Source organism: Mytilus trossulus, unplaced genomic scaffold (assembly GCF_036588685.1).
Source record: "Mytilus trossulus isolate FHL-02 unplaced genomic scaffold, PNRI_Mtr1.1.1.hap1 h1tg000024l__unscaffolded, whole genome shotgun sequence".
NCBI classification, from domain to species: Eukaryota; Metazoa; Mollusca; class Bivalvia; order Mytilida; family Mytilidae; genus Mytilus; species Mytilus trossulus.
This window is the reverse complement of record NW_026963290.1, coordinates 5140983-5154915: the sequence shown is the minus strand read 5'-3', so window position 1 is coordinate 5154915 and position 13933 is coordinate 5140983. Positions and strand designations below refer to the sequence as shown.

At 29.0% G+C, this 13933-nt stretch overlaps 1 protein-coding gene across 1 annotated transcript in view; it reads right to left on the bottom strand.

Moving 5' to 3' along the window:
* The window catches only part of LOC134699109 (integrator complex subunit 8-like), a 41142-nt gene that overhangs the window by 25807 nt on the left and 1402 nt on the right, over nucleotides 1–13933 (bottom strand). The window contains exons 2-12 of the mRNA XM_063560800.1: nucleotides 13179–13319; nucleotides 7780–7882; nucleotides 7052–7198; nucleotides 6557–6619; nucleotides 4158–4218; nucleotides 3031–3204; nucleotides 2427–2519; nucleotides 1858–2010; nucleotides 1298–1395; nucleotides 749–881; nucleotides 205–269 (exon numbers count right to left, since the gene is read on the bottom strand). Of these exons, the coding sequence (XP_063416870.1) occupies nucleotides 205–269; nucleotides 749–881; nucleotides 1298–1395; nucleotides 1858–2010; nucleotides 2427–2519; nucleotides 3031–3204; nucleotides 4158–4218; nucleotides 6557–6619; nucleotides 7052–7198; nucleotides 7780–7882; nucleotides 13179–13319 (1231 nt within the window). The remainder of the gene's footprint in view (nucleotides 1–204; nucleotides 270–748; nucleotides 882–1297; nucleotides 1396–1857; nucleotides 2011–2426; nucleotides 2520–3030; nucleotides 3205–4157; nucleotides 4219–6556; nucleotides 6620–7051; nucleotides 7199–7779; nucleotides 7883–13178; nucleotides 13320–13933) is intronic.

Here is a 13933-nt window from a genome sequence, read left to right as displayed (position 1 = left end):
AATGTTTTCTAATACAAAAAATTCTCTTATTTTGGTTTCTCTTTAGTTGCTGTTGATGAAAAAATTCTTTAAGTTGTTTTTTTTTTTTTTCAGGGACTCTTTTCTCCTTGTCTTTGGGCATTTTTACCATACTCTTCAGTATCAGATATATGTAACACTACATACTTCATATAATTGATAATATAAAATATAAGAACCTCTTACCACACAAAACATTTCAGATTTGATTTCTGGCTAAAAGAGGCACCATGTAATGCTCTCCCTAAAACCTGGAAAATATTCAATAACAGTAAATTCAATGTACCTCTAACGCCTCAGTCTAATACATTAAAATTTAGGAAGTTTTTATCACTTCCTTCTTGAAATTACTTCCCCTTTATACATTATTTTAAAACTATAATCCATTGGATTGTTGGTTCTTTATTGGTATATTCTATTTCATCTGTTGACATTCAAATCCTAGCTTTTATAATTTTGACCAACCATAAATATGATATCATATATCATTCATAAGTACATGTATGGTTACATGAGGACACTTTTTCTACATTTTATTCAATTATTCTTATTTGACCACCTTATTATTCTCTATTCTTTGTTTTTTGTCCTTTAATCTCCGTTTCCCCTATTAATCTCTATTCTGTAAACCTGACCCAGACCCACTTATATTTCACTGAACTACTGTGAGTAAATCTTTTCATCCTAGGCTGACAACAAATTCATTAACAATACATCTAAGTATACATACTAAGATGAGGAATTCTATAGTTTGTGGATCAGCATCTTCTATAACATCTGCTAACAGGGAAACTAAAGCTTTGCCCTCCATCACACCTCTCACTACATTACATATACTGACTTGTACATATACCTCACTTAAACTGAAAAAAAAGTTATTTATATTAGCCTGGGATATAGATGTAAATAAGACAATAATTTTAACACAAAAAAATCATCTTAAATAAAAGAAACAACTTGTTTTCATGTTTATCTTCATTGTCATAATTGCTTTGAGATCTTCAGTAATGAAAATTAGTTCTCATGCCGTCTTAATTTCCAAAATCTAACTCATCTTTTCACCTTATTTAAAAAAAAAACAGAGGAGAAATAATCCTTTATTGCATTTCAAATCATTCAAAGTGAACTGCATATTTATGAATCTCCCAGAGTCAAACCTATGACCCACAGTAGAGGTATCATGAGAAAAATCCGCCTGACAATATTACAATGCCATATTCAGCCCTTTGGTTGAATTTATTCGTAGATAACTTGTACAGATAAAGTTTTTATTTATTACCCATCTCCTTTTGTTCCTATTTCATCTTCTAATTCACTTCTGTATATCATAGTTAGTTCCTGTCGTAAGTTGTCTTCTATTAATACATCAACTATACCCTATAAATATATCAAGACAAATTTATGACAAAAACAGATTTTTTTAAATTTATTTATGGTTAGAATCTTTGTCACTTTCTATAATAGAAAAAAGTGCACACACAGAAATTATTCACCTGCTTTACTGATCATGACTAAAACAATGTTGAAAGTCTTTAAAGATAGTTCTAAAAACTTCAAATTATAAAGTTTTTATTCTGACACTATACATTCTATTGGAGTATTTCTTTTCCAACATCACAGGAGGATGTTAACCTTGTAATCAATATTATGACAGGCCTGTGATATTTAACCTTTAAATACTCAGAGAATTTTTCCTTTGAAACCACTTTGAGGATAGGCCTCTGACTTCATAGGAGGATATTTACCTCCAAATATTTTCTAAATATAAAACCAACCTAGAATTTTTATCAGCTTTAATCTTTTTTAGGAGAAGACTTTGACTTAGTTGTTGGTTCTTACCTTGAAACCATTTCTCCGACAAGCCTCTGACTTTTCATACAATGTAACTTTTTCAGGAGGTTCTTGTTGAGTAACACCTTGTAAACTCTGGCAACCATGATGATATCCCTTTAACCTGGCATTATCAACATTGATAAACACTGGATCATCTACCTATAAATGTAAAAGTTAAACATATACTGACTATTGTCATGCATTGTCAATAGCTATCATGATACTATCTATATTTAACATGGAAAACTTTCTTACAGGATATCCTAACATACTTGTGGGCTACATTATACAAAGTTATTAAAGCAGTGAATTATGAAAGTTAGGATTATTTGAATGTGTATTGATAGGCGGTCATATTTTTTTCCATCACATTTTAGACAGAGCCTTCTGATAGGTTGTAATTGCCCTTGTCAACACTGATGCATAGAACATTACAATATCCCTTTTCAGTAATGGAACTTAGAATTACACTATGATTTCTTTATAGAAAGTACTACAGAACTTTTATGTAACATTTATGGCATGGACATGTCAATGAGACAGCAATGTTCAACATTGTGTTTGTGTGTACATACCTGTATTATAAGATCTGAAGTGTGTTTAAACATTGTGTATGCTTGTGTATAAGCCTCCTGGTAGAAGAAAAATGTTCCTAAATCATAGTATAACTGAAAATAGAAAACAAACAACTATATTTCAATTTTGATTACTATTTATGATTTCAGAATACATAAATAGATATAAGTTATATCATTTAAGTCTTATTCTTTTGTATGCAAAAGGAAAAATATTCATGGTCATTGATTTATTTATGATATATTCTCCTTTATTTGTACATGTTTAACCTTGCAAAATCTGTATGTGCCTGTTCCATGTCAATAGCCTGTAATTCAGTAATTTTGTTGCTGTGTTTCTTGTTTTCTTGTTCGAATTGTTATTCATTTGTCATTTCTGGGACTTTTATAGCTGGTATTGCTGTTTGGAATTTGCTCATTGTTAAAGGCTCTAAAGTGACCTATAGTAACCAAACTTCTACGTCTCATTCTTTCATACCAAATCTTTTCATCTTTTATATGAAGAGAAAACAAAATGGTGGTTAAAAAATTCTTTAAAACATCATTCAACCTGTCAGAAATGAATAATGTTTATTATAATATATATGATACATATATAATTTACCTGACAGTGATATTCTTGTGGAGTTACTGTTGCACAGTTATCCCATATCAAACTAAAATCCTCAGTGTTATCACTTAGTACGGGAAAACATTTGGAGACAGGCAATTTTAGGACACGCCCACATTGTATACACTTCTCTAAATTCTCTATTGAGACTGCAGTAGACTCTCTGAGCTGAAATAACAAAAACAAGAATTACAAAGACCCTTAAAATCAAAATATGATATAGTGCATCAAATCATCATAAAATTTATTTGATAATTACATATGTATTAAATCAGATCTTTTTGGTATAATAAGTTCAGTACATACTGACCCTCTACAACTGGAAAATTTCAAAACTTAAATTGCCCTCAAGTACTCCATTTAGAATCTGACAATGAACAAAGAGATGACGATTATGATCAGCTGAGTTAGATATTTTGATCATATTGATATAATTAGTTATCTGTAACAACAGCAGATATATTGTTTATAAAAAATTAAGGTGAAGAAATCCTCATAAAACTGCTAGGCTTCAATTAAAGTTAAGCAAGAATGTGTCCATAGTACACTGTTGCCCCACTCAAATATCCTTTTCTATGTTCAGTGGACCGTGAAATTGGGGTAAAAATGTAATTTGGCATTCAAATTAGAAAGACCATATCATAGTTTAAAGTTGATTGGACTTCAATTTCATCAATAATAACCTTGACCAAAAACTTTAATCTGAAGCCGGACAGACACAGAAGACTGAGAGAGGAACAGACAAACAAATGCACAGACCAAATAATTCAGCTCATTATGAAAATCCTATTGTTGGGAAGGTGGTTGGAGATAACTGTATTGTACATGTCACTGTCAGTTTAAAATAAGCTGGAGAGTTTTATCTTTTAATACTAGAACATGCTGCTGGAATAGGTAACATAGATCATATAGGTTTTATCAATATAAAAGTAAGACTTATACTCTTCAAATTCACTAATCTATTTTTTTATTTGAACTTTAAAAAAAAAAAAAAATGCCACTAAATTGTTGTTTAATATAGATTAACATTAAGTAAAACTTCCATATTACTTCTGACCATAGAAATGCATCTTTCCCTCTCTTTATAGTATAAAATGTTACTTATTCATCAATGTACTTACATTTCTCATTATGATTTCATTCAAAGCATGGTATGCTATAGCAGGGTCTACCTGGCCTTGACTGAAAAGACAAATAACAAAATAAGTTTTCTTTATATAGCAATTGATTGTTTCTGTACTTTTAATAATCATTATATCCGAGCTGCACTTCAAAATTAACTAATTTCAAATTTTATCATGTTATTTTCTTTTCATTAATACAAAAAGTGTAATAATGTACATCAACAGTTTATTGACCTGAAGACTTAGATTTCCACATTCCTTCCATCTGACTTATAATGCTCACCAACCAGTTATATATTTTACAAGAACAAATGGTCAATGCACAGCATTCAACTATATTACTGGTCTTGTACAATATATTTTTTCTATTATTATCACTAATTGGATTCATTTCTTTGCAGAGGTACCTTTTACTATTGAGAACTGAGATAAACTTGCATTTTCTCAGATATTTGATTTTATGGTTTTGGCAAAGTCTGCCTACATTCTTTTAGAAAATTTGTAATTCATTGAACGTTTAAATTTGTGGTAACATTGTACCCATAAAATCTTCATAAAATTGGAATGAATAATAATTAATCCACAGTGTTATACTTTGATTATTTGTCTTTTCAATTGTACTCTACTCAAAGATCATAAAATTACTTTCAGTGTTTATTAGGAATTCTAGCTATTTTGTGATGTGTAACACATTGTCTAATTAATTAAACACTTTTTATTTGTATATTTCATAGACTCATTCAACATGGTAAATATTTTTTTTTGAGAAACAACAGTATTAGTTCTTGAACTGCACGCATATTAAATTACCAGCAAATGAAATACCACACAACTATACCATCTGAACTAACTTCTATCCAATAGATTTTTCAATTCTTAGTAAATGCCATTTTGATTTATTATATAATCCTCATATCTATGATAACAAAAACACATCTGGCTAAAATTAACATAACTGAAAGCTCAGATTTTACATAAAAAATGTCAAAAAAAGACACAGAAAATTAGCAATTAAAATGAAAAGTTATCCATTGACCAATGAAACCTACACCAATTAACAATCAAATAGATGGTTGATTTCTTTGTGAAATTTGTAAAAAAAATAAAAACATTCACATTGACAATTTACCTGAACAAAATCAGGTAAAACTGCAAAAGTTAATAGTAACTTATTTGTAATTGAAGGGATTATTTAACGCATCAATGTAAATATAACGGATTTTGATGAGACTGTCATTAATGTGAGAGGGTTAGCGCTATAGAACCAGGTTTAATCCACCATTTTCTACATTTGAAAATGCCTGTACCAAGTCAGGAATATGACAGTTCTTGTCCATTCATTTTTGATGCATTTTGTTATTATTATGGATTTTCTGAATTGATTTTCCTTTAAGTTCAGTATTTTTGTGATTTTACTTTTTCCATTGAAATTACTTTTTTACATTTCTTTTAAACATTGGTGTGTTGGACATGATATCCATTTGAAATACATTAAGAGTGTAGGATTTTATATCAGCACTTAGAGCTTGCATTCTATAACTGTAAAATTTCTCTTTGTTTAAAAAGGTTTCACAATTAATATGTTTTTCTGTTTTCCTTCAATAATTTGTACATAAATTAGGTTGTTAGTTTTCTCATTTGAATGGTTTTACATTTGTCATTTCAGGGCCTGTTATGGGCTTAAATTGATGGCTTTTGGCTCATTGTTAAAGGCTATATAGTGGCCCATAGTTGTCTCATTGACAATTGTACCTGATCTTAACAAGCTACCAGTTATAGTCATCAATTATTACTGCTGGTCTTTTTCATCTTTAAAGCTTGACATATCATAGAAACCAATCTATTGTAAAAGACAATATATTGACCTCTAAATGTACAATAAAATTGTTTTTTAACTGTGAAAAATAAATATGAGATACCTATACCTTTCAAAATAAGGTTAAAAAAAAATCACACCTTTAATCTCATAAACATGTTTAACCTCGCCGCATTTTTGAGCCTGCCCCAAGTCAGGAGCCTCTGGCCTTTGTTAGTCTTGTATCATTTTAATTTTAGTTTCTTGTGTACAATTTGGAAATTAGTATGGCGTTCATTATCACTGAACTAGTATATATTTTATTAGGGGTCAGCTGAAGGACGCCTCCGGGTGAGGGAATTTCTCGCTACATTGAAGACCTGTTGGTGACCTTCTGCTGGTTTTTTATCTATGGTTGGGTTGTTGTCTCTTTGACACATTCCCCATTTCCATTCTCAATTTTATTTTTATACTTCCAAAATAAGAATTTCCGTAATTAAAAACGAAATTTACAGCTCTTTTAGTAATTAAATTGTATTGAAAATTAACCCTGTAAATATCTATTCATATATGTATATTCGACAAGTAAAACAAAACTTACACTTGAACAAATGATTTGATTGGTCTCCTAGGAAAGCTGTCTCTTACCACTGCTAGTAATGCCCTGCAAACAAAGAAACAAGGTATAGGGACTGAGAGTGTGTTCCCACTACAACCAAGTTTATATGGTCTTTTTGGTCAAGGAGTCTATAAAAGAATGTTTGAATTTTGTGAACAATTGGCAATTGGACACAAGTATAAGTGGCTTGTTGAAAGCTATTACACTGTAGTACAACTGTTCAACACTCCCATTGTTTACAAATACAGCAACTATTTTGTAATATATTTGTTATAGTGTGTGTGTGTGTCATATAAATTGAGCAGAACCTTCCAAAAAAGTGTTTGTTGGTTTATCATGTTTGTGTTAAATTTTTCTTTAAACCACTCTTTTATCCGTACACATTTATTGTTCTTGGGTTGTAATTATCAAACAAGACATGTCTAACATTCTAGCTAGTTGGGTGATGGTTGTAGCCTATCTGTAATGATAATATACCATCTATGAAAGAGTTGTAATGAGAAGAGAGTTTCTTCACTGATACTGTTATAATCTGATACTGTGGACTTAATCTCTTCAATGTCACCATCAACTGTTAACCTCATCAGCTCATTCAGAAGGATCTGTAGTAATGCTACTGGTATACTACAATTATAAACACAAAATAATTACTATTAATTCAATTTCATAAGGTGGCTTAATGAGTACATGTAAAATTCAAATTTAGAATATTTTGCTGGCATTTCTTGTATGATTTTTTTTAAAGATTAATGATAACAATTTCAGTAAATAATATATATATACATACAAAATTTGAAATGATAATTTTTAGTTTTTATGAAACTTATTTTGTTATTTTCACCAAACAAAATCATCATAAAAATTTCTAAATTTAAAGTGGCATATTTACCCAAACAATGAACTTATGTTACATTAATCCCTGAACAAATATGTGCACTTGACTTTAATGTATGTATTTATTTGGTTTTAAAGGAATATATTTGTGTGCTTGTTTTACATACATGTACATAATTCAAATGGATTCAAACATGAGTTTTTAGATACTATAGATTGCATTTATTTATTATAATACATGTAATATACTGAAATTTACTCAACGAAAAACTAGAAAGCTTTATACATGACAATACCTCTATCTTAAAACTTTAAAACAAACTCTGTAAAGCATATTTCATTATCATTCTTTTTAGACACTATACACCTACTTTTTGAGAAGAATATTGAGATTCCAGTTTAAGTGGGCTGCTACTTTCAATGCCAGTAATTTCAGTGCTATTACTTTTTTGCTTTCTTTTACAACTAATTTGTCTGAAAATAAAACAAGTCTCTGTGAATAACTTCATAGTAATATCAAGAACATCATTTAATCTCTACTGTCGTCAGAAATTCACACTAAATATTTTTTTTTTTTAATTTAATTTTGGAAAAAATGGATAAGTGCATAAAATCATTACTGTAAACCAACTTTATTTCACGTTTATCCCCAGCTAGTCCAATTCACGGCAATTTAGTTTCGCGATTTTCTAATTTACTTGATGTACCGGTAGTTTGATAAGGAAAGATCTAAGTTATACATATTCACCACGATTTAATTTCGCACTATTTTTCTACTTGCGAAAGTCACGAAAATAAATTGCTCGCGAAATTAAGTTAGTTTACAGTATATAAAGAATACCAGGAAAGAAATCTGACAAATACTATCATATTTTGTTAAACAATACATATGCAAATATAATATATACCGTATTACATAGATGATCATAGAGCAAAACAAAATCTTTTAAAATTACTTTGTAGAAATAATGTACATGAATAAATAGGGCTAAGTTTTCGGATGGACTGCATAACAGTTTCTTTAAACACTAAGGAAAAATGTGCAATAGAACACATAAGAATGAAGATCAAATACCTCATGAATAAATATGCCAAAACTGTAAAAAAAAAAATCAAAAAATTCAAAGGGTAATCATATCAAGGACACAAAAAATGTGTCTTTGAGTCAAGATTAATCTCTTTACATTGACATGTAGTCCTTCAAAGATAATCTTTGTATAGCATTTAAAAGTTAAAAACCTTTCATTTCTATTTTTTTTTTAATTCAGAAAAAAAATCTTTATGAATAACAAATTGTAAAACACAATTATATCATAAAATATCAACACACTGTTTGACATTGATTACCGGTAGTGCATAAATTCAATTACATTACAAAACAATTATAATACATCTAGGCATGTAATAATTTTTTTATTTATTTTTTTTAAAGGGAAAAAAATGGTTAAATATATTTTTCAGGATATCTAGCTCTAATTAATGCAATAAGTTAAATCCTAAAAAATGTATTGTACAAGGTTTTTTTATAATAAGCATACATGTGTAATTTGAATAATTTCATTAAAGTTTGAATAAGACATAAGATTTCCTTTGTCATATTTCATATTTCGGCTATTGAATATACAATTGTTAATGAAAACCTTTAATGCGCTAATACTTAAAGGAAATCAATGACTTTACAAAAAACTTTTCAAATACATTTGTCTGATTTGTTAGGTGCTAGATTTTGACACCTATATGACCTAGAATGTCCCTTATACATGTAAATATCTGTCTGAAAATTGGACTAACAAAACTGTCTGACATGCACCTTTTGTATGGAAGAATTAGGCTGAATTTTTTATTTTTTCTGCTCACTATGAGTTTAAACCACCAGAATATACAAAAGATGAGATTTCCATTATAACTTCAATAATGAATAACTTTTCTGGAGTTCGTGATAATGACTGATAATGAAATGACTGATAAGAAATAATGAGCAAACAAATTATAATAGTAATTCCTGTATCGATTTTTTAATATCATTAGATAAGCAGCAGTTCCTTAAAAATTCTTCAATTTTGTTTCTTTCAGTTTTACAAGTTTTCCACAATTTGCAAGTTTAAAACAAAAACTGTATCAGAATTTCAATTGTTCTAAATAAGCTAAAGTGTGTTTTTAAATCATGAATGTTTTTATAACCATTTGGAAAATTATACACCAATTAGCATAGGACCTTGGCAAATACTTCGTAAAATGATGAGATCTAATGGAGAAAAAAACATGAAATCAAATAAAAAAAAAATTTAAAAAAAAATTAGTTAAATAAAACTTTAGTTAAAAAAACCAACTTAATTTGTATAAACTATATATTACAAAAGAAATAACATTTGTCCACATACTGTACATGTATTTCTCATCACTTTAGCATGTTCATATACATAAAGTCAGAACATTAAAGTGCATAATCTTGGTAAAATTAAACTTTTTCTTTTGAATCTGATTTACAAATCAAATTCTATAAAATACTTCCATCAAGTTTACATTAAACAAGCCATTAACAGGTACTTCTGTTGTGTCAAAATGTTTAAAGTATAAATGTTTTCACTCCTGTCATATCTCCCTTGGATAGGAATTTATCTTGTGTAGAATGTTCCCTGTGCCTATTAACTTATAAAGGTTTTGGTCACCGTCTATCATATTTGTTATATATATAAGTTTATCATTTTGTACAAAAATCAGGACATTGGTTTTTCTGTTTCAAATTGTTTGACATTTTGTCATATCAGAGCATTTTATAGCTTTTTAAACAGTACAGGCTTTGCTCATTGTTGAAGGACGTATGTGTACCTGTAAATGTGTTCATCTATATCATTTGGTCTGTTGTGGATGTGGATAGTTGTCCCACTAGCATGCAATCATAACATATCTCCTTATTATCATATTTATTTCAAAAATTACACTGATAAACCTTTATTTCATGTATTAAAGTATACTCAATTTAAAATATAAACATTACATATATCCCTGCATTACAATAAAAATCTTTATCAATATCTTGACATTTTGATATTTGTTAATACTGTACTTCAAAACATGAAATCCTTATAATTAGGTCCCGAATCAAAAAAAAAATTAAATGCTGAAAACCCGGAAATTCGAAAAAAAGAATTCCCAGATCCCAAAAGGGTCAATCCTGAAAGTCAATTCTGAAATCCGGAGTTTAAAAAAACACCTGATCCAGACGTCCTGAAAAAGGTCATTCCCCCCTTTCATAACCCTATATTTTTATTTAAAAGAAAATGAATTTTCCACATTTCATTTTTTGGTCTGTGTGATTATATGCACATAGTAAGTTTGGGTTGTGATACTTAAACAAAGTTTAATTCAAAACCAAGTACAATTTATGTTATTGCCTTCTTTTGTTTTCTTCTCCCTTTTTATGATTATTTTTTTCATAGACAAAAAAGCTTTATATACATGATATACATGATATACATAACATGTATATCCTTAAATGCATACTTAGTTGCAGTTTCTACTTATTATAAGTCTTGTTCAACTGACAACAAAAACAAACCACAGAAAATATACCTATTCAACCTTCCAATATTCATTATATTACCATATCATCTTAAAGAATAAATATTTTCTTCAGTGATCCAAAAATCAATTAAATTATCTCCAATCATTTAAATTGACATTCTCTAATAATTTTTAAAGGTTTTACAGCTGTGAAAAGACAGTGACGAAAGCCGTACAAAATTGTAACAATATGTTCATTGTTCCATGACAGACAATATAACATATTTGAATATTGTCAATAGCTATACTAACAAAAAACTATTTACATCGACAAAAAGAAGTTTAAGAATCTTATTAAGCATAATTATTTGGGCACCAAAAGAAATAAATCTTCCAACAGGAAATCTGACTCTATCCAGGGGTTGGATATATGTGGAAAAATCAATTAATAACTTGACTTGTTAATCAAAAATACAATCATTCATAAATTAAAAATTCAATATCTGTCACCTTTTTAAAACTGGTCAATACTTTTAGCAATGTCTTCTGAGTTTTTATATGGGCCTAAGAACTAGTTAAAATTATCAATACATGTGTTTAAAACAGATGAAAAACTTCCTTTAACCCTTTCCTCCATAATGATGCCACCCCCTTTACTCCAAGGGGACGCCTTTTGACGCCTGTGTAGTACCTCAGTTGAAACCCCTTGAATACAAAGTGTCTGCATCAGACTTAATAAAATTTGTATTGAATATGAAAAGGATATTCATAAGAATATCTGACTAAAATTTATTTGATGGAATATTTGTATTGAATATGAAAAGGATATTCATAAGAATATCTGACTAAAATTTATTTGATGGAATATTTGTTTTTCGCTAACGCAATACTTCAAAGCATATTTTCAATATTTTGTTGAAAAATCCTATGCGAATCAAGTATGCAAAAAAATCTTTTCAATGGAATATAATATAATCATTCATTTAATTTTCGTACAGGCAGAAAGAACATTAATCAATTTCATAAATCTGTGAAATGTTGCTTCCATTTTTTCTATCAAATACTTGATCCACCTTTTTCACTTTTTTCAGCTCACACCATCAATTTTCAGAAAACAGCGAATTCCAAATCTGGGTAAGACCAGTTGGCAATGGTACATGCATATATTTTTTACATGATAATGAACAGCGTTGAAGGCGGTTCATTGACCTATAATGGTTTACTTTTATTAATTATTATTTGGATGGAGAGTTGTCTCATTCATTTGTGTCATTGGCACTCGTACCACTGTGGCACATCTTCTTATATCTATGTATACTTTTAAAGTTGATTAGACCACAACTTCAGGGTAAACTTTCTTAAATAAAACCTTTAACCTGATACCATGGTTACAGAAGGAATTGATGGATGAACTAATAGACTGACCAAAAACATTATGTACCCCTTCTATCAAAGGTGGATCATAAAAATATGAATTCTACAGAACACATAAAAGTGTAATTTCTTGATCCATCGTAGCTGAGCAACCTCAAATGACATGCACAACTCTGTAGCAGGAATTTTCATTAGGATTTAAATCAAATCTTGAACCTTTTTATTTGCAAGTCATTTTGACTTCAACATGTTCAACCCTGAATATATTATAATCTTTTTTTTTCAGACTTTGAGCACTGTTAATATCTACACGATGACCCTAATTGAGATTTAGAAAAATTCTTATTCTTAAAAGTAAACTTTATAAATTGTAAAATGAGGCTCTGCCTTCACTTTGTAAACAATGAGATTCTACCAGGATGATGCACGAAATTTCTGAGTAGAACACTGAAATTTGCAATGTCAGTTATATTTTGAACAACAAAGTGCTTGCTATTATATTAAAAAAAAATCTAAAATATTGTAAAAATTAATGTTTTAATCGCTTTAATTTTAAAAACATTTATTCAAATATGTTTTCTTTATCCTATCAGAGTGGGTGCCTTTAAACCTGTACTTTTAAGTCAACTCATAATGCCTGCACACGTTAAAATGAACTTAAAAGCATAACATACAGAAATTATTTCTTTAATATACTTACATTTAATTTGTACTTTTTGTACTTCTATGTACAAATGTATGTTTAAAGTTTAAACACATTGAAACCGGGTGATCAAACTTTTAAAATGGCTTTACATATTATCATTGTGATATATACACTTGTATATTTATAGCTACAGATAAATATTTTCACAATTTTTCTCAAACATAGATGAAATATATATAAATTTACCATGCATATTTCCATCTTCAGACCTGGAATCATTCTGACCATTAGGTGTAGTTGGTATTTCCCTGACCAGGGCAGTGCTGGCTGCTAAATGAGCCTCTGCTTGCTGTAAAAACTGGATAATCAACTGACAAGGTGAGGGATCTACAATATGAGTAATTTTAAATAATTACATTGAAGATAAAAAAAATTAACTACACTGAATAATTACTTTTCATTCATGTACTTTTGCTTTCTTATACAATACACATACATTGTATGTTGAAAAGGATCCAAAATGGAAGATCCCCATTTTAGCTTTATTTCAATTTCCTACATTATTTTATTTTTATTATTTTACATACTGATAGTGCATTTATAAACAGGAAACTGTTACTTTGCCTTAATTATGTTTGTGGCAAAGGTTGAGGATCTTATATTGCAACAAAAAAAAAAGTTTGCTACTTTTGAAAATGTAAGACATCTCAGTCTCACATGCATATATTATATATATTATAAATATCCACTGCTAAAAAATGGGCTCAAATTCAATTTAAAAGAGGTTGAACTCTGGTTTGCTTATTCACCACCAAAAACCATTTTGCCATGCTTCTGTGTGTATAATTGTCTTATTATGCCTATTGTTAAATTTAGGTTACATGTAAGGTGAGGTACCCAAATTGCACCTATTTTGACAGTTTTTTTAACCTACGTTTATTTATATATGCTTCAAACAAAAGATCTCATTATGTGTTTATTTTGTAGATGTATCATGTATA